The sequence below is a fragment of the Athene cunicularia genome, assembly GCF_003259725.1.
Source record: "Athene cunicularia isolate RWA chromosome 2 unlocalized genomic scaffold, athCun1 chr2_part1, whole genome shotgun sequence".
Classification (NCBI taxonomy): domain Eukaryota; kingdom Metazoa; phylum Chordata; class Aves; order Strigiformes; family Strigidae; genus Athene; species Athene cunicularia.
In genome coordinates, this window is record NW_020799095.1 from 6,256,683 (window position 1) to 6,277,493 (window position 20,811).

Consider the following 20,811-nt stretch of genomic DNA (forward strand, 5'->3'; position numbering starts at 1 on the left):
AAACTGCTGTGGTCAGTGGAGCCAGGGTCTCAAACACATGTACGAGGGAGCCCTCTCTTCCTTTAGCAGTCTACCTGCTGCTTGGATGTAACTTGTTTAGAGCAGAAAGGTGAATGAAGGAATCAGGGCAGGTGCAGCTGTCATCTACCTTCCTGAAGTAGAGCAAAGCAGAAACTGGCAGTGGTGTTCTTTCCCCAAAACCAGTTCTCATAGACTTCACACACTTTTCAAAAGAGCATTCTGCTGTAGTCCACAGCCACCCAAACCTGGGTGCCTGCAAATTTAGCAGAACTGAAAAAAAAAAAAAAAAAAAAAAAAAAAAAGACCTTCTGGAGGGAGAAGTTTGCTCTGCTTCTCTCTCTTACTATAAATCCTGATTTCTTCTATCTATCTCCTCTCTGCCATTTTTATTTCACTGTAAGAGGTTTCTTTCTTGAGTAGCCCTAGGACCTGGAAACCTCCAAGTCTTCCCCCAGATTCTCATACCAGATATCACAGATATATTTTTCAGTGTAAAAATAACAAGATTGAAATTAAATCACGTAAATCAAACCCTGTCAGAAACCATCTTAGGGTGTGCTTTGTGCTGTAAGTATTATTAACAATGTGTCAGTATAGATCTAGTTGGAGTAAACAAGCAACAGTTCTGCAAAATAAACTTTTAAAAAGCTTGCTTCTAGCTCTGGTGCTATGAGGCCACTTCTGCTCAGAGCCAGGCATCATTTCAAGCAGGAATCAAGGAGTCTGCATGTGCCTGTTTTTCTTTCCATCCAGGTGAGGGAAGGGGGTTTGAGATAGCTCAAGGTCGGCTTGGGCCAGGCCGTATTCATCACTGCATGAGGTCCCTTGGTGCAGCTGAAACCGCTTTACAGATAATGTGCCAGCGTGCAGCACAGAGAGAGACTTTTGGGAAGAAACTGTATCACCATGTAAGCTTGTTCCCTCTTTGTCTCAATTCATGTGCTCCAGACATCACCCTTTGTTTTGCTCACACAGACTCGTGCCTCTCATAATGCACTACAAGGGATGTGCCCTCACCTTGAATTTCTCTTCATAATGCATCAGGGTTCAAAAGAAAAAAATCATATTGCAAGGCTCCCATTTTTCCATATAATCTACAGGATTTTTTTTTCCCTTGCAATGAATTGGATATCCTTTGCTGGATTTGAATACAGATTTTGTCCCCATGTTTTTTGCTCTGCTTTTGCTGATCAGATTGGACAGGTATTTTTTTCAGGCATACAGCTTATGTTTCCATAGTTACAATCTGAATTCACCATTTTTGTGTATCGAATCATGATTACCAGAAACACTCAAGGGTCTAAATTTGACTAAAAATTTTACTTCTCTGATCAATTATTTGTGCTTACTTATGACAGTACAGACCAAACTGGTCTTAGGATTTTTTGCCTTATCTTGCTCTGGAACTGAAATACCATTTTGTGAGAGAGAGCTTGCTTGATAGGGTAATAAAAAGATGTCAGTCTGCTTTTTATAGGAATCATCAGCATTTAGTAGCTGGCCGCATTTCAATTGTTCCTCAGTCTTATCCAACAGATAGGATGACTTTATTGGAAAAAACAAGTAAAGGCAATGGAAAGAGGAAACTGAATTAGTGTCTGGCATAGGTCATAAAAAGTTGTTTGTACAGATCCAGAGGGAATAATCTTACATATCCATTTTCCAGTCATGTCATTGCCAAACTTCCATTCACGATCATAACCTAGAATTAGTAAGAGTTGGATGAGGCGCGCTCTGTTTCGCAGAAGCTCGTTAAACTAAGACCTGACATCCAGCTGCGCAGGCAGCACAGGTTCCTCACAGCACTAGGACAGCTGAGGAAGAGGCGAGGCTCTTGGCTGACCCTCACCACTGCCCTCAGGGCAGGCAGTTGGTTACAACCCCGCAGGCAGGAGGGGGGCAGAAGGGTGTGTCTGATTCCACCCGGGTTCACACCACCTCTGCTGGCTGAGCCGAGCCCCAGGCTTTGTGCTGCAGCGAGCACTGCACATGTGCTGATGGCTCCTGCAGCCGCCAAGGCAACAGCATCCACGGGTGGGAGCATGTGCCCACCACGGTGCAGGCTCCAAACAGCCTTTACACTGACAAGCATCACATGAACATTTTTTCAACTGGGGTACGTTGGCTGCAGAGGGGCATTACCTAAGAGGTGCAGGGAAGGGCTGCCAGGACCGTAACTTCAGTTGGAGCAAGGGAGCTATTTATCATCAATGTGAACAGACACAGCAGGTACCACCCTGCAGCTGTCTGTCTGGGTGTGTAACACACCACCATCAGTGGTTTAAGCAAGACAGAACCAATTCCTCCCCCCTTTCACCCCCCACTTTTTGTATACTGGGGCATGTTACACAGAGAGAGGGTTGTGCAGTCTGGTAGCAGGAAAGCAGGGAGTTAAAAAACAGGCTGGAAAGGGGGAGCAGGCACTAGGTCTGACCAGGAAATGAAAGCATGCTAGAATCTGGAGTTTTTCCCCCTTTCCTCTTCCCTGTCAGGCAAAGAACCATTCTATCTTTAATATTTCTGTCAATCGTTTTCTTTTTTCCTCCTATGAGAGTACACACATCAAACTAGCTCTAATTTGCACACAAGTGTCTCTAAGTGACTGAACATACACATGTGTTAACTGACACATGTGCATGTTCAGTCACATAAAGCCAAGCATGTCTCTGGTTTCTGCAGGAGGTTGTTGCCCACTGGATTGCTGAAAGCCGCCTCAGCATAGAACAGGCTAGACTGCTTACGCTACAAGCAGCCAGCAAGATCGACATGCTAGGCAACAGAAAAGCAAGGAAAGAGGTAAAAATTTTTTTAGCAGCCTTATGCTGGGACTTGGGGAATGCAATACCTGTGCATTCAAGCAGTTTAAATACAATCTAAACCATATTGCTAAACATTATTCTTCTAATTAGAAAGCATAATTTCATTTTGAAAATAGATGGCCTAAAGATGTGCTTTTGATTGTCGTGAGATTGGAAAGGGTCATCTCAAAGTTTTTAAATGAGAAATCCGATAAAGTTTTGAAAAGTTAAAGAAGTTCAAGTATTGCTCACTTGTCTCAACATGCTGAGATAGTTTGGGGTGACTGGAAACAGTTTTACTTTACCCAGGGAACAGCAGAGCTTGTTCAATCCAAAGAGGAAGGAATGTACAGTGAGGTACCAGTCATGGGTAAAACTGTTAGATAAATACTTGCTTATGAAACTGTTAGATAAGATGAGCTCTCTTCTCACTCCAGGTAGCCATGACCAAAGTGGTTGTCCCTCGAGCTGTGCTTAAAGTGATTGATTGTGCAATCCAAGTGTGTGGTGGAGCTGGAGTTTCTCAGGATTTTCCTTTGGCTGTTATGTGAGTAAAGGGAGACTTATCTGGAGATGCTAAGCATTCTAAGATCATTCTGTAACACCAGTACATACTGTTTCACCTCAGGTAGCCTGAAATAATGGTCCATATGCCTTTAAGCTATAAAACTTAAAACAACTGCTTTTATAATTCAATTCCAGTTCAATTGCATTGCTTTACCCTTACAAAAAAAAAAGAAAAAAAAAGCTGGCACTAGATCTGAAGTAGTTCTTATCAGCAGCACAGAGGATCTGTTTCTAAAGCTCAGTCTTATCCCTCCCGGCCTTGGGGAGAAGCCAGCCTTCTGCATTTCCAGCCCACACATCTCAGTCCTGCCAGGGAGGCTTTTCTGCAGTATCTCTTATGTGATAGCTCTTTTCAGACAACCGTTCAAAGGGTGGGTAAACCAAAAATAGTGCTGAGACAGCCTGCTGGCAAACCCTCACCCAGCTCCTTCCGACCCAGGTTTGCTTATATCCGGACCTTGCGCCTGGCAGATGGCCCTGATGAAGTTCATCTCTCAACAATCGCAAGATGGGAACTGCTTGATCAGTCAAAGAAGCTAACTGCAAAAATCTAAGGTCAACCTAAAGCCATGTCAAATGGATGGAAGATTTAAGAAAGCTTTTGTTCAGTGCACTAACGTTTAAGATAAAATTGGATGAATACAAAAAAATCTGATTCTAACTTGAAGCAATACATACTCTCTCCCTCTTTATTTACAACACTTAATCAGGGGCTTGCTTTTAAAACTTTGAAGAATGCCCTGTAAATACTGGAATTTGTCTGGATTGTTTCTAACACTAAATAAAATCTATTTTAACAGGCCTGAAGTGCTTTATTTGCTCTGAGCCAAAGTCCTCTATTCTTTTATTGCAGGCAAAGCAGTTCTGACTCAGTTTCACCCAATTTAGTTTATTGCAAGCTAGGATAAATTTCTAATTTTTTTATTAAATGACAATTAAACACTTAGGGTAATGCCTGTTTTCCCTTTCCAAAGCTCAGCTGCAGTCCAACCCTCCCTCATGCTCTCACCTGCCCTCACTCATCCCCCACCTCTCCTCAGGTGAGGCTGGGGGGCAGCACAGGAGGCACTTTATTTGCTACTCCTTGCTTTTTACTCCTCTGCTTTGTTTCTCCAGATGCATCTCCTCACATTTTTCCTTACAGGTGTCCCTTTTGTCTTCCTTTGCACCCGTCCTTCTCTGTCTCCATTTGTGCACCCTCACAAACCCCCTCCCACCCTTTTTTAAGTGTGCCTGAGCACAGGAGGCACCTGCCCTTTGAGGAGCTGATTTGGCCAAACCGGCTGCACCTGGCACAGGGCTGTTCATGGCCACCACTGCTACCAAACACCTTTGTCAAGTTCTAAAAGGTCAGAGTTCCTCAGCTCTGCTTGTGTAACCATCTTAAACAGTAGTTGCTTACAAAAGAACTTGTTCATACATTACCAGAACCAAGCAGACCACAGCATACTGCACCATCAGTACCTCTACTTACTACAAAGTTAGAACAATCGCTTTTCAGCTCAGAAAGGGTTGATCACAATTAACTTCAGGGTACAAGAGTTTACTTTTTGCATGAACAAACCAACCACCCTAGCACAGCGTTCACGCCTGGAGAGAACATGCCCTGTTTGGCTCAGTCTTCTTCTTGCCGAGCCTTCACCCGCAGGGTGTTCCAGCTACACCTGATGAAGTCAGTCAGGGGGGCACAATTTCAGAGTACCTAGACCTGGAAGCTTTCCACAAAGAAGTGTATCTCCTGTCAGTTCATTAGACTAAAATCATGATTACAATCTTTTGAGAAAGCAATAATTATTGTTTATATTTCCATACACCTTCATTTCCTCTTGCTTCCTGCCAAGAATGTTTCTTAGGAAGTTGGGAATGTCAGCAAGTCAGTGGCTGGAGTGCCATTTCAGGTACAGAACAACCTGCACTGCAGCACTACCCATGGTTTGGGAGTTCTGCTTCAGGCTGTCAAAACCCACACGATGTGTCTGTCGAAAATAGGGTTCCTGGGCATTCCTGTTATCTACTCTCATTTCCTCCCCTATTAAAGAACAGCTACTTAAGACCACCACCTTTCTCTCATTAACAAGGCTCTTAATTCCCTTTATTTTAAAATTTTATGTACATATGAATGATCTGTATAATGTACACTCAATATAGAAAGTTTTTATATACTGGATAATGTATAGAACATTTCACAATTACACTAATTTCTTACATAACATGTCAACTTTAAGGTTTTTTTGCTGAAGCTTTGTCAATTTGGTCAAGCCAGTTGTACATACGAATGTCTAATGCTGTCTGATGTCAGGAAAAAGATAATGTTAATGATTAAGGACATCAGTGAACTGGTGCAGGGACAAACCCCTTGCGAGTCACGTTCAATGTGGGTGATCACAGACTGGGAAAAGAAGGGGTGCCCTTTTAGTGGGGGTTGGTGAGGTCAAAGTGATTTTAGCCCAGTTCCTCTAGACTGTAGCTCAACTCCAGTCATGCTAAGTCATAAAATATAAAAACTAGGAAAGTTTGATTCACAGTCTTGTAAACAAATATAAAGGAACAAAATGTGCTTACGTACAACAAGAAAAAATTCTTGTGTACCCATTTCAGCTGATCCACAGAGTGCTTTCTTGTGTTACAGTGTGATAGTTAGAATCACTGACTTTTCCTAAAAAAAACAAACCAACAGTTATAGAAAAAGGAATAACACTGTCATTAAACACTTGGAAAGGCAGTAAGTTCACTTCAATGTGTTGGAGGAAAGTGCCGTTCCTCATCACTGGCCAGTCTGCCCTTGTCTCTTTCACGAGATTTCCAGTCCTTAGCTGCCGTCTCCCACTTCATTGTCTACCGGGGGTGGTACGTTGGGCATTACAGATGATGTCGTCCCTGCAGTAAGGTAACCAGCAACTCCAGGGCCTTTTGGGAGGAAAACAGAATACTGCTGATTAGTTTTGATTCTGAGGAGCAACTGAACAGCTTTATTCCCTCTGGTAACACTCAAATAATACATCAAACAGACACCTGAAACAATAGTATCTAAGAGCTTTCACTTAGATTCTTTGGAATCTAGGAACATAGGAATTAAGGCATCTTAGTCCACTAAGTGGAGTGCCTTGTGGAGGCCATTCTCAGACTTGCTCAGCATTTTTTATTCTGACATGCCAAATAAGTTACAGAAGGGCCCCAAGCACCAGCATTATCCATCTCACCTTCTGCTGCAGAAGTGGCAGCAAGGAGGGGGTGGCCTTCCTTTGCTAAGGGAAGGACCTGCTGCAGGAGCAAAGCACGCTCAGTTCAGGCACACATTCCCCACTACTGGGCTCCACACTGACGCTTTCAGTGCTGCTAAGGTTTTCCCAGCTGAATATTTAAAGGAATGTTCATGGGGCAGTCCCATGAACAAACAGAGCTGCCTAGTGCTTGTCAAGGCAGCTCCGCCTTCAGTTGGAGAAAGCAGCAGCATTTTTGAGATATACCAGCTCTGTACTGGAGATATAGAATCCTTACCATTAATAAATCTCTAGGCCAATTACTATAAGGGCAGTGAGATTTGTACTGCAGACCAAGCCCCTCTCCCTCAGCTTGGAGTTTAAAACTGAGTCGTACAGAAACTTTCAACGAATGCAATAAAAAGTCATGTTGCAGCACAAGGCATTTCAACAGCAACTCTTATGAGATCAGTGACTGTAGGAAACTCTCAACCCACAACATGTTCCTGCATCGATACAGCAACCAACCTGGTGTTGGACCTGCAGCCTATACAGCTCATCTTCAGCATGGTAAGTTCTGCTGGGTCCTCTACTCTAAGTCACCCTCACTGAGCTGCCCCACATTTACTATCCCTTCACATCCCACCCTCCCTTCTCACACCACAGCCTGGAGCTGGACCATCAGAGCATGATTTGTCTCCTTGCAAACAGTCCCACAATACTACTGCAAGCAAGAGAGCAAAGCAAGTAGTGCCTGTGGTCAAAAAAAAAAAAAAAAAAAAAAAAAAAAAAAAAAAAGAAAGTTCTCTGGCTTCAGCAGGGGACTTCTTTGCCAGCCCAGAGGCACCTGCCAAGGCCAGACCCACTTCTACACATCCTAGTGCAAAAATTCCATTAGTTCTCCTGTCCCTCAGACCTTTCCATTAGGGAGGACTCCTAACCTCCTTCAGCAGTTTAATTAATCTGTACTACCAGCAAGTACCAGCCACTGCAGTTATTAATTTTCTGCTCCTGTGTGCTTGAAGAAGAGGACTTTATCAGTGTTTTGCAGCTTGGGACCACACATTTGTTATAGTTCTAGACATGCATCTATTACTTGGAGTGCAGCAAGTGCAGCGTGCATTTTGCAAGATGGTATCTACCTGCTTTAGAGAGCTACACAGAAGTTAGCAAGCTGCCTGGCAGAGCAGATCTAAAGCCCACTTCTCAGGTGAAGGGGACTGCTGCCAGTTAGAAGGGAAGGAGAAGAGACACCTGAGGGAAGAGAAATAAGCAAGGGAAGTTTCAAGGGAAGTGCAAATAGCAAAGCAATCTGAAGCAAGACATAAGGCAGAATACAAGATAAGGCAGGTTAAAAAGAAAGCTCGTTGTTTGGTTTCCCTCTATACTTTGCATTGGTACAGCATCTTCATTCTACATTTGCAAGCACTGAAACATTAGGCAATTTAAAATGCAGCACAGGCCTTCGGGCAATTGGATACCTACACTGCCCCCAGCCACAAGCCTGACAATGCCTGGTACGGTTTCAGTTCTTAGCCAGTAATCAGCCAGCGTTTACTTCGTATTTATAATTTATAGTATTTATGAGATACCAAGGAAATTCAGTACCAACTGAGTCAAGTGTTTTGTCAAAGTGCCATTAAATGGTGCAGTAAACAGAACACTCCTGTTCAGTGCTAAAGCACAGAGTCTTGTGGGGAAAAGAGCATCAACTGTTGCAATACACCTGCTCTCAAAATATGAAGCATCTGCTTCTAGAACGTCTAAGTCCTGGCACAAAAGGCTCTTGCTTCATTTTCTCAAAATACATGCTAGCATCTTGCAAGAAAAACTTCCTTGTCTGTACAGCCACCTGATTTATCCCTCACTAGTTCAGTTACACTGAAAAGCTTTTCCAAGCTTCCTATGCTGGGTTAGATGGGGAAGTTCTGTGCGGCACATGGGAGCGTTCATACTGACATCACAAAAGACTTTGAAACCTTGCCTGGGAGGCTAAACTTTTAAGACCAAATGATTGTTCAGCTGATGGCTATTGAGGAGTCAGCTGCATCATGTGCTGCTTTAAAGTTTGCTACAATATCGTTATATAAAGTATTTTCAGATCTAGCAAGGGATCTGTGCTAGCAAAGTTTTGGGCAGTGGTACAGCAGAATGTAAGTCATTAAAGATGGTGTCTGAAGTGCTGCGTGCAGGTGAAGGAAGAACCAGAATTTGATTTGCTACGACGTAACTGTTCTAAGATCACATCCATGCTGTGCCATCACCAGCAAGGAAGCTCACACCAGTTGCTATCCCTCACGTGGGCACAGCACACACAGCTAGAAGGCTCCTCTGTGCTGCTAGTGGGACTGAGCTGGCTCCCCATGGTGCCATTTCAGTCTTGGTGGCACCAGCGAGGGACTCACCCAGGGTCACCACAGCTGTGTTCAAGTGCATGCCACAAGCTCCATGCAGAGGCACAAGGCCGTTCCCACCAGAGACAGGCCCTGCCAAACCTGACCGGAACATGGCCTCGCACTCCGAGCTACTCACATTCCAGCTGCTCCAATACTACAACTGCATGCCTGTCACTAAAGCAGCATGATTCCCATGGCACAATTCATACAGACAGTCCAAGTGGGTTTGGAAGAAGTTTGCTCCTCTCCCCAACCTTGGAAAACAATTTGTTCTATAACTACTAGACTAATCCTGAGAAAGCATGAAAAGTTACTGCGATCCATTGACTCTGATTACATCTCTGCTTCATCACTACAGAGTACTTGCAAGTCTTGCCAGCATCCAGATTCCATTGCTCTGATTGTTTCGGAAGTACGGACAGCAAGGCCTATCCAGAGAAATGCATTCTCAGCTACGGAAAAGTTTGGGGTTTAAGTGTTTTAAAAACTTAAACTAGTTTTAGAGCATCGAATGTTCAGGCCACATGATGGCACTAGATCCTGAGTATAAACACTTTCCAGAGACAAGTCTGACAATTAACAGTCCAGTATTATTTAGAACACAAATAGGAAAGGGTTGCTAACCTGTGAGGTATCCTGCTGTTTGTGTCTCAGAAATGAACAAGTCATGTTTCTGATCCTTGAAGGCACTCCACACAGAAGAACGAGACAGAATTTCATTTACCTACAGTATTTGAAGAGATTAACACAGTGAGCAAGCAACACTCATAACATTCTAGGGGAACAAACTCATTTTCTAGAACCAAACCATTCTGAAGGGATTACCAAATAGCATGGCAGTACTTTGGGTCACAATACAGAATCACACATTTCCAAAGAGACTGTAAAAATTTGCTTTTCCATTTGAATTGTGCAGCTGAACACATAATTCAGAAGGCTCATAAAAGCATTTAGTAGCTTGACTTTCTTCCTCATTCCCCAGTTAGATGACTGGGAAAAGCAACCCTGCACACAGCCACTTGCCAAGCATCTAGAGCTTAGGCAGAACAGGACCTCCCCTATACTATAGAAAATAGGGCCAACTTGGAGGAAAGACCTATCCCCAGTTTCCCTCCCTCTGAGAAAACTTTCAGCACAAGGGTAAGAGAAAGGCACCGAGAACTAGCACAGTTACTGAGACAAATTTTACCAACTTGAATATAAATGCATTACACAGCTGCAGTTGTTTACAATAGTAATTATCCAGGAAACAAAAAAGCAATCTACAGTTCTAATACAAGTTCTGAAGAGTTTTCAGTAGAAGGCTACTAGCTTATAGAACATTTCTGCACTTAGGATTAGTGCTCTTCGCAGGCATCAAACCGATGACCTCACCACAAGAAAGATGGAGATGTTCCAAGCCATAATGATTTTGTAGCTACCCGACGTTAACATTACAGGTGGAATGATGCATATGACAGTCATAAAATTAAACAGGGGATGTTCAGAGTTTAATGTTCCAAGTGTACAAAGCCCAGTTAGGGGCTTGTCAGTACCTACCTGTTCTCCGTACTGCAGGCTGCGAGACATGGATTTCAGAGTTTTAACAATCTGAGCTTTTGTTGCAGATGGGCTTTCCAGGTTCTCAAGACCAATACCTTCAAGCAGCTTTAGAAGGTAAGGGACCAAATCTGCTCTCAAAGCCTGCAAACATACCCAAATGAGTTGTCCTGACAGAGACTAGGAAGCTTCATACTCCATAATGTTTTGCATTACTAGCATCAGTGTGGATCAAAAGTGCCAACAGCTGCTATTAAATATGTTTAAGTTAGTCCATTTTTCTTAAGTCATATAAATACATACAAAAGAAAGAAAAGACACTGTCCACCAGTTCTGCTCTGTTTAGGTGTAAATTAGCTGGCATTCCTACATTATCCTTCCTCAGACACAAGCCAACACTATCCTACACATTAAACTTCAATGCTCAGGTAATATCTTTGAACAGGTCTGTGTTTTGGGTAAGGGACTGAATTCTGACTTCTCCAACAGGACGATTGGTGAGATGGCTTCTAGGAAGGCTCCTGGACACAAGTAGAACAGTACCTCCATTCTTATGAACGGTTTAGATACCCAAATATAAAAATACCACATTTTCACAGTCTGAGAATGTACTACTTACTTGGGCTACCAAGTCATTTTGTTCCTTCTGAAACATTCGATTAAGTGCTTCACAGGCTACACCAACTATATCTGATCTCTTTTTCATTCCATTCATGAGAGGGCTAATGGTCTCTAGTGATGCCATCGCTCGAACACAAAGCTGCAGAGACAAAAATAATCCCAAGTGCTTTATACTAAACTTGATGGTTAAGGTAGATATGGTCAGCAAAGACCATAGATTTCTCAGCATCTTTAATCTATTAATTCCCCATTAATTAGCTTTAAGTCCCTGCTCCTCTAGTACACAGTATTTGTAGTTAACATAATGCCTTCTAGGAACACTAAACACCACATTTAACTTGTTATGCATTTTTCTCCCCTTGAGCACTTAAAATGATTCAGTACCTCATTGTCAGATAGTATGTGCATGACTCGAATGGCACTTTTAGGAATGGCATTATTCTTGTGATTCATAGCTTGGATTATCTTGTGAAGATGACCAAGGGGAGGAACTTGATCAGCTAGCTGAGGCTGGGCACTGAACAGGCACACAGTTGCTGTTGTAATGGTTTCTAAAGTTTCCCCCTGCAGAAAACCAAAAAGCAAAAGGAAGCACAATTCAATGAAGACTTATGTATCACCATAATAGTAACATTTCTCACCATTATAGGTCTTTTCCCTAATGCTCTGATCGTATCACTTTGCTTTGCAATTGTTAAGACAAGAGCATGACCTAAACAAAGAACATGATCAGCTCCAGTAGTGGCAGACATTCACCAGTTTCATGAACACAGATCACAAAAATTTCTATTCCAGTATCTAGAGAAGCCGGTGTGCAGCTGCAGCCTCCACAGGGACAGCAGCACATGTGCTAACTTGCTCAGTGGGAGCATGATAGCACAGATGTTTAGGCTGACCACCTGAATCCTTAAAGGGTTCTGCAGTCTGGGCAGCAGCACTCTCCACACTTGCTGTATTCTGCATGCCTACACAAACTGCTATCACATCTTTGTAATAAAGATGCCATTTATGCAATGGGCAAGATAGTTCCCTCCCTGCAAGTCTAACCCAGAGCCTGTCCAAACACTGTTTAAAATTCAGTTTTTAGTAATATCACTAAGTTACTGACTTTGTTCTCATTCAAACTGTAACACATCAGCTCTGCATTACACTAATTGTTAGATGCCAGTCCTGTATAGATCACAATTTACCACCAGAGTGGGAAGTTTGTGTTGCAGAAGTGTCAAGAGCTGAAAATTTTTCGGCAGTGTAGAAAAAGTGTCATTTTCTTAGGTTGGTCAGTCATGGAATAGTTAAAGACACTTCATTTGTTAAGTCTCATCTCTACCACAAAATAAGCCTCTAAGACTTAATGAAGCTAGTTCTGTGGCTTCAGGGACTTTAAAAGCACTGACTCGTGTTCAGAAGCTGCCTAAACATATCTACTGCTTTTACAGAGAGTCAACAAGCAGACAAAATTAAGTCATTCACATTGGAAAGAAAGTGTGAGAATTCAAGTTAATCAGATACTAAAAGACAAGTAGTTTAAGACTGCTAAACAAATTCAAAGAGTAGAATCAGAAAAATCATCTTACATGGGGGTTATTTTTCTCCAGCAGTTCAGTAAACTTTTCCAACAGTGCAATGAGAAATTCTCTTGGTTTCCGTAAAACCCAGGCCGGCTGGGCAATAAAAATCCTTAGGAAGACTCCCCCTACTGAAAGTTCACCTTCTGCCTCACCATACACCACAGCAAAGTCTTCAGGCAGCTGTTGAATTGTAAAGTAGGAGGAGTTATTGGCAAGGGTATTTGTGAGAGTTGCAATTGTTTCTCTAACATCATGACTCTTAAGTGGTAAGGGTCACCAAACAAACTGTATTCTCCAAAACTAAGCTGTGCAAGACCAACACACACTTCATCTTGAAGAAACATGAGGTAAGAAGTCAGAGTAAGAACAGTGCAGGTAGTACCACTGTGGTGAACTTTTCTTTCGAAGAACACAAGTAACTGAGTCTACAACTACACTAGTGGTTTACCACTAGTTCAAGACAACTACCAGCAACAAGGCTGATAAAACAGCCCTTTCCTTTCTTCTCTGCACACTTCAGGGGAAGGTTTCTTACCACCAACCTAGGGAAGTTTCCACCTGAATCAAACAGCCATCCTGCATGCGTTATGAAGTTGTTTTAGTGTTGAATTAGAGCACTGTTGGGAGGAAGTCATGCCTGGCCTTTCACAGATATTGGGGAATACTGCAGACTGAAACATCTCATGGACTGACCTGATGTGATGGAATGGCTCAGGACAATAATTTTTGAGACTCTGTGACTTACTAACGTTCCTGAACATTTACAAAGAGCAACTTTACTACAGCTATATAGTAACTCACAAAACTTTTTCCAGCAAACTGGTATTCTCCTTTGCTGCTGACTTTTCATCAGTTTAGAAAAACCTGAACTACCAGGAAATTGAGTATTATGGGCCAAAGCACTGCCAATAAAGTGTCTAATTTCAAGGTACAAGTAGTAACAAAAGCATCAATTCAACATTAAAGCATTTATGTTAGCACAGCAGTGAGTTCCTGCTGGTACTTGAAGAGGAAATCCCGTCAGAGTTACATACACACATATATTATCAGCTGGCTATAGTCTCCCTGGGCACACTCAAAGCAGAAACAGTATACTTTTACCTTCCAGTTAGTGTCTGGGTTGTCCCTCTGAAGTTTAAAGTGCCTTTAAAAAGAAAGTAAGTTTTAATGAGCAGTAAAAGCAGCAGTAGTCTTCCCTGCTTGACACCCCAGTCCCCCTCCGCCATTGTGAAGTATTTTGGGTTTCTAAACCCCATTTTCTCTGCATTATAACCCCCTCCCAAATCTTACAGCAGTGAGCAAACACCTGGATTGTGCACAAACCACACCTGTGTCACTGAGTTACAGGTACAACATACAAACACTGAACAAGTTTCTTTTTACTGGTCTGGTTTGCAAGGATTCTACTTTTTACATACAGAGTTCTCTCTGACAGTTCTTCTATAGCACCTCCAATTTACTGCCACTAAAAGAGTGTCTCAGTTAAGGAAATACTTAATCAGTAGGTCTCCACATACTCAAGCATCATTTCTCGAACTGTTGTTGATACTTTCTCCCTGGAGTTGTCATTCCAAATTAACTCAGGATTTTCATGAGTTCCCTCAAAGATATGAACAGCAGCTTCAGGGTTGTCTCTCATGGCATCCATGAAGACTCCGGGTAAAAATTTCATTAGTGTAATTCTAACCTAGGAAGGGTGAACAAAATTGACATTTGGTATACCATAAGACAAACTGACAGGAAAATGGAGAACTCTAGGAAGTCCAATTATTTGTAGGGCTACAAAGCCAACTTCTAGAACACAAAACCAGAAAATAAAATAGTGCTCTGTTTTAAATAGCGATAGCCAATGACAGATCTGAAATCCAGGTGTCTAAGTCATTATAATAAATAGTATGGTTTCCATCTGTAGTTACAATAAATAAAACTGCTTCTAAAAGTCTGCTCACAGATTAAGAGTTAACTATTTTGAAAAAGCCAGATTCCTCTTCACGTGCATGTTTCAGTCACAGAAGAGGGTTTTTTTTGTTCCATCTTTAGAGGGGCAGGTAACAAGATAAGAGTTCCAACAAGAGCTGTTAAGATTCTTACCTTTGGACCCACCAGCTTATCTGCAGTCATTTTGGCAAAGAGTTCTGCTGTTTGGGCTCGGACCTGTGGATGAGTTGAGTTGCAAAACATATCTAGTAAGTAGATTAATGCACCTGTACAAAGAGATAGGAAAAGATTCAAATTTTTTTCTGACCATAAGTAGTATAGATTCACCAATTCCATATTGATTGTTCTAAAGGGAAGAGTAAGATTTGTCCACTGTATTTAAGTACTGTGTTGCAGAAACGTTTGCTTTCAATGTAGTACTATACCTTTTGCCATGGCCTCTTTAATTATTTTTGTGCTAGATGTCAGAGCATACAAAGTTTCCAGGACAAGCTGCCGACCTGTCAAAATAAAAAGTTTTAAGAACTTTGTGCCACATACTCTATTAACTAATCAAAGATGAACTAAACTGATCTTAACAGAAAGCTGTATCAAAACTGCAGTAAAGCTTGTGACAATTGCAATCTTAGGGATTTCTAGCTAAATTCAGTTACTTAAGAAATGTCAAATCAGTCATACGTTCTAGTATGGCATAGCTTCTTAATTAGATATTTACTACCTCAGTTCCCTAAAAGAATTAGTCAATGAAATACTACACAATTCAAACAATTTGAATACCTGCAATTCATATGTTTCAGCTCACACACTTAAGGCAACAAAGAGGTTACACGGAACTTTTTTTAACCATCCCCACCAAAATGCTCTTTTAACCTAAAACTCAGTAGTAAGATCAGCCAGCTGCATTCTAATTAATTTCTGAGTTGGAAATCCTTTGCCTCGCAAGACTATGAATTCTATGGTAGTACGTACTTGAAGGTAAGGAATGCAGGAGTGCCAGTAAGTTAGCAAGAACCATTGCCTCAGCAATGTTGTTAACACATTCTTGGTTACTTGTTACTATGTTCACTACCTGTAAAAGATCAGAAACAACACTTGATTATATTCCAGCTGTGAAGATGTTGTCCAGAAAATGCAATGTATGATGGAAGTCAGTCACCTCCCTGGCCAATATAGCTAATATTTACAATATTTATTCCTGCCACCAAATTGTCTTGTCACCTCAGGAAAGAAGTGAGCAAAGACACAGGCAAGAAGCTATCACTTGTTCCTCTAAGGAGGAACTGACACCTTGCAACCCCAATCCTGATACTTCTTAGGGACTATTCCAAGTTACACAATCAAGTTTGTTTATGCTCATTAAGTAGAGCATCCAGATGGGGGGAGGGGGGATAGGGCTTTTTTTTTGTTTGGCTTTTTACCTCCAGAGCCAACTGCTGCACCTGGCCAGCTCCATGAACACGCAGAAGGGAGAATATCAACTTAAAGTGACCTATGCATTCACACTCAGAACCTGTGAGAGACCAGATAAGTTATCTTCTTGTTAGCCAAAACATACAATGAAGGCCATCCCAAGCCCACATTTCACTGTACAGTGGGATGTTAAATACTACACGTCTGTACGTAGTCTGCCACAGTAGTTCTAACACCTCCTACAGAATTAGAAAATTATCAAGTCTTGTCTATTAATCCAGTTTCCACAAAGTCTCAGGTCAACAATATTCCAAAAGCAGAGGATACTTCCTTGTGTAAGGCAAGTAACTGAGCTAGTTCTTGGACTACCTAGTTATCTGCACCCTTACAAGATAAATAAGCAAGTTATTTCATAATTTATCATCAGTACTTCTTGTCTTCAAACACATTTCCTCCTGATTCTCCCAGCTCAGAGTAGGCTTGCTGTCTGCAGCAGTAACAGCTGCCTTCAGTGTTATAATTGCTAAATACAGAGAATCCAGGCTGAGAACAACCTAACCAGCTATTATTAGAAGCCGTGATAGTAACCTAAGTTGCTTTTAGAACTAACGTACAATACAGTAGGAAAACATCCTAATCATGTGTCAGGCTTTTCCAGTCTGTACACTGATACCTGGTCATAAATCTTTGTTGGCATTAGCTGCCCACTCTCAAAAGCATCTTCTCTTCCTGCTTTAATAAGGACCTGGCAGTTTTTAGGTGTTTACTAGTAGGCAGTATTCAGCTCAAGGTGGTTCTTTTTGATGTGAGGAAGTTTAAAAATCAGCTAAAGATTATTTGAAGGATTACAGAAAGTTTCATTTAAGAGGTTTGTCCTCCTGGCAACAGCAGGCTAGAATTAGAGTTAAAATCCAATGTTTCAGAGAAAAAAATAGATAAGGCTTGGATTTCACACAGAACTTTACTACATCTACTGATACTGTTCTCCAGGAAAAAGCAAGTTTGGCTCAACAGTGCTAAAGTCTATTAGCCAGTAAAACAAGTTTCCTCTTGCTGGTAAAGACTACAGAGGTCTGCAATTTTAAGGCTTTCTTATGGACAATCTTATCACAGAAGTTCAGTTTTAAGCCTACCTGAGTTGTGCTTTATCACGTTTCTCAGAGCCTCCAGGGCCATTTCAACTCTCCGTAACCGATCTCCATGTTGATTGGACTCTACTTTCCCAGTCTGTGTTATTGCCATTAGCGTATGAAGGTACTGTGCTTGTGAGCCTATGTAATCCAAGAGGCTTGCAGCAAATGCTTTAGGAAGCTTTAAATTAGAGATGAGAGCATTTTTAGCTGTATGATGCGACAGTATTCACATTAGAAGAAAGTGTATCCAAAGGCAACCCTTTCCTATGATCGCTATAACATCTGGAGCACATTAACTATTTATATCTAAACATACCCTTACAAAGCTGCAACTACTTCAACAGTACTCTTAAGGTGTCTGTTTTTCCATGTACATAGATGAACAGCAATGCCACTAGGCAGAATTACTACCTCCCAGAACCAACCTGAGTGTCTGCAGTGCAAGCTTGTAGAGAAAAGGCAGAGACATACAAAGCAGCATGACCTATGACACTCGCTGCTCTTTTTCATTCATTCTGCTCTAACAGAGAGATATCCCATAACATGCTGATCATGATGAAGAAAATTTCCTTAAGATTTTATATTTGCTCTGTTCTGTTTGCACTGAGACACAGAAAGGAAGAAGTAATATTCGAAAAACTAGTTTTAACAGCAAGGTTTTAGCTACATCTCACCTCTAGTTGGAAGGTAGGGACCTCATTATAGACTCTAACAAAAATCTCTCCCACAATAAGTTCCTTTGCATGATCACTGAAGACAAAGTCAGATCCATAGCTCTTGTCACAATCACCCTTTAAGCAGAGATAAGCAGCACAAGTTCAGACAGAAAATAATCTTGTAGAAAGTGTAAAGCTATAAACCAATAATGAAATAGTACATGAACAGAAAACAAAGCTTTGCTAAAGTCAAAAGCTCGAAACAAATTGAAACATTACAAGAAATAAACAAGCAAACTTATTTGTTTTGTTTTTAAGACAACTGAATGAAGAAACTGACTTAGGAGTAGACACAGCAATGGATAGTAACTATATCATTGCATTACAAGTGGATGTGTCAAAACAGAACAGTTTAGAAGAAATAGTAGTGAGATTTAAAGTAAAGAGTATCTTACTCTCTTAATCATGCTTTCTTGTTGAGATTCCAAAAACTCAAGTAATTCAGCTCTTGTCCCATTGTTCCAGATCAAGTACGGGTTCTCTGTGTTACTGTTAAGCATCTTCAGAGTCTAAGAAATAAGGAATTCACATGATATAGCATGTTTACAACAGTTTTGGATCATTACACACCCTAACCAGCATGTTACGTGATATTAGTTAATCCAATCTCAGTAACAAATAGACCAATTTTGTAAGTTTAAAGTGTCAAGTTTTCCCCCCATACTGGAAAAACAGTACGTGTAAGTTATTTGGTACAGTACAACCTATAATTTTTCTTTATTCTGCTTTGAGCCACACTTCAGACTATTTTTGACAGTGAGCGGCAACTATTTGCAGTATCTCTGCAGACAGCTTCCTTGGCACCACTTTTAAAGAGAGTCTAGCCTTTGCTCTCTGTCATCATTATATCCTTAAGCCTTCAACAGTTAACTTCTTTGCTTCCATATTTGCTTCACAAATATTATTCTATAGGACACTGTTCCTATCCATAGTGTTTGAGGCTAACACAGTTTTTCTTACAGTTACTCCAACTGCAAAGAGAAATCACTGCTGTTCTCTGTATCAGGTTGGTCCAAGAGAATTCACTGCTTTAGAATGACTAGGTACTCCCCTCCATAAATCACTAGAGAAAGTTTTGGTCAACAGATACTTACCTCAGTAGGACTGACCACAGCGAGTTTCCTTGCAATATAGGGTGTCAGCATTCCAGCCAAGCTTTTCCTGATCGTTGGGTTTTCAGGTGTAGCTTGTTCTTCAGAGAGATACCCTCCAAGGCGACTCAAGGCCAAGAGACTGAGCTTAGCAAGGCTATTTGCTACTTCCTGAAAAATAGTTATAAAAATCTTAAGAGTTTACTGGAAAAATATCAGAATAACCAGAAAGAGTTGTTCAACACTTCTGCACCAGAAAAGAATTGGCATTCTCTACTTATCTGCATCACTAATTATGCATTGATACGTAATAAAACACTAGGTGCTGCAGAACAGCACAATATGATCACTGTGTCATGGGCTTAATGTTGTGGGTAGTCAGACATGAGCCCTGATAAGTAGAAAAAACTGGGACACTAAGATGATCTGAAAGCTACGGAAGCTATTTAGTGTAATAGCTTCTGACCAGACAATGGTTCCTGCTAGTACAGTCAAATATCAGCATAACTAGCTTTTTATGACAGTGATACAAGAGTTAATAACTACAATACTCTTCAAAGCTCATCTCATCCAGCAGCTGAGGAAGAAATGCCATACTTAGTGGGTGACCATTTAAGGAAATTGAGGTCTGAAGCCACTGTGGGGCAAAGGGACAATACAGTCCTAAAGCAGACATTTCAGATAAGTTTATGGTATCACTAGACAACCCCTTCAGCTGAACCTCAAGAGGAAAAAAACCCAAACTTATTATTGAATAAATTTACTGTTTTGCTGTTCAATGTAGATAAAAGTCTCTTGCATTAAGTCTATTAGAAACTACAGGTTTTGGCAACTTTGACATCTGAACTCAAAACATGAGCTACTCTTTAAAAAACAAAAAAACCCGAACAACATTATTTACACTACTACACAAAAATGCCCTTCCAAAGCTGCTGTTAACATTATTGTTCATGTAATTCACCGATTCTAATAAGTATTTGAATACACTTATTTTGTTAATAAGAGATGGCAAGCAACAACCATCACTGTCTGAGAGTATGCACCATGTTAACATTACCTGGTGATTCGAATCTTCACTTTTCTGAATACCACTCTCTTCTAGTGTATAGTCATAGTTGAAGAGGTAACCCAGTAAGTACCAGAGAACTCCAGCTTGGAACAAGTGGGTTTGTAGCCAGTAATCTAAAGCAAAGGAACTAACACACTCTACTCCCAAAGCAGCTACTCGTGGTATGTTCTGAGGGAGGAAAAAAGTTTGCCTTAGTACTTGCGACCAAAGAAAGCCAACTGGCTTCCTTACCAAACAGAGACTTGAAGCCAAAATTTGTTGATTCTAGTCCTATCTAAGCAGCACAGAGATGAAAACTGAAGTAGGCAGAACATCTGCTGTTGAAGTTAATGGCTGGTAGCCAAAAACCATGGCTAATTAGTCAGTATCATTTGAAGTAAAAGTACTTGAATACTTGTTTCATGACCAAAAAGGACCATTGATGAACTGGTGGAAAAACAATTCAAGAAGGTGGCAGAGATTCCCAGGTGAGCTTTTTATGGCAATACATATGTTCTGCAGGGACTAAACACACAAGCATCTGTAGTCAATTACTATAATCTAGTTTTACAGTCTTCTGATTTGTTTTCACGTACCCTGTATGAAGAGTTCAAGACAAGCTTTCCTTTCTTAATTCAGACAAAACTCAGCATTTCTATAGCATAAAGTTCTAAAGAGCTAAATGGCAACAAAACTTCTTGAATACTGTTCCCAGAGTTTATGCTGATCTAGGAGTCTATCTGCTTAAATACGATCTAGCTCTAG

General features: G+C 41.1%; 2 protein-coding genes across 2 annotated transcripts in view; one reads left to right on the top strand and one right to left on the bottom strand.

The window, feature by feature from the left end:
- ACAD11 (acyl-CoA dehydrogenase family member 11) overlaps positions 1-4,187 on the top strand; it is a 33,369-nt gene extending 29,182 nt beyond the window's left edge. Inside the window, exons 18-21 of the mRNA XM_026842877.1 lie at positions 775-929; positions 2,701-2,817; positions 3,257-3,366; positions 3,826-4,187. Of these exons, the coding sequence (XP_026698678.1) occupies positions 775-929; positions 2,701-2,817; positions 3,257-3,366; positions 3,826-3,940 (497 nt within the window). The 3' untranslated portion in view covers positions 3,941-4,187. The remainder of the gene's footprint in view (positions 1-774; positions 930-2,700; positions 2,818-3,256; positions 3,367-3,825) is intronic.
- Positions 4,188-5,447: 1,260 nt separating this feature from the next.
- Positions 5,448-20,811, bottom strand: part of DNAJC13 (DnaJ heat shock protein family (Hsp40) member C13) — a 52,140-nt gene continuing 36,776 nt past the window's right edge. Inside the window, exons 41-57 of the mRNA XM_026842164.1 lie at positions 20,056-20,235; positions 19,002-19,169; positions 18,303-18,416; positions 17,866-17,982; positions 17,192-17,369; positions 16,067-16,158; positions 15,618-15,717; positions 15,074-15,148; positions 14,802-14,914; positions 14,228-14,397; positions 13,812-13,854; positions 12,717-12,890; positions 11,527-11,706; positions 11,141-11,281; positions 10,522-10,665; positions 9,607-9,706; positions 5,448-6,293 (exon numbers count right to left, since the gene is read on the bottom strand). Coding sequence (XP_026697965.1) covers positions 6,196-6,293; positions 9,607-9,706; positions 10,522-10,665; positions 11,141-11,281; positions 11,527-11,706; positions 12,717-12,890; positions 13,812-13,854; positions 14,228-14,397; positions 14,802-14,914; positions 15,074-15,148; positions 15,618-15,717; positions 16,067-16,158; positions 17,192-17,369; positions 17,866-17,982; positions 18,303-18,416; positions 19,002-19,169; positions 20,056-20,235 — 2,187 coding nt within the window. The 3' untranslated portion in view covers positions 5,448-6,195. The remainder of the gene's footprint in view (positions 6,294-9,606; positions 9,707-10,521; positions 10,666-11,140; positions 11,282-11,526; positions 11,707-12,716; positions 12,891-13,811; positions 13,855-14,227; positions 14,398-14,801; positions 14,915-15,073; positions 15,149-15,617; positions 15,718-16,066; positions 16,159-17,191; positions 17,370-17,865; positions 17,983-18,302; positions 18,417-19,001; positions 19,170-20,055; positions 20,236-20,811) is intronic.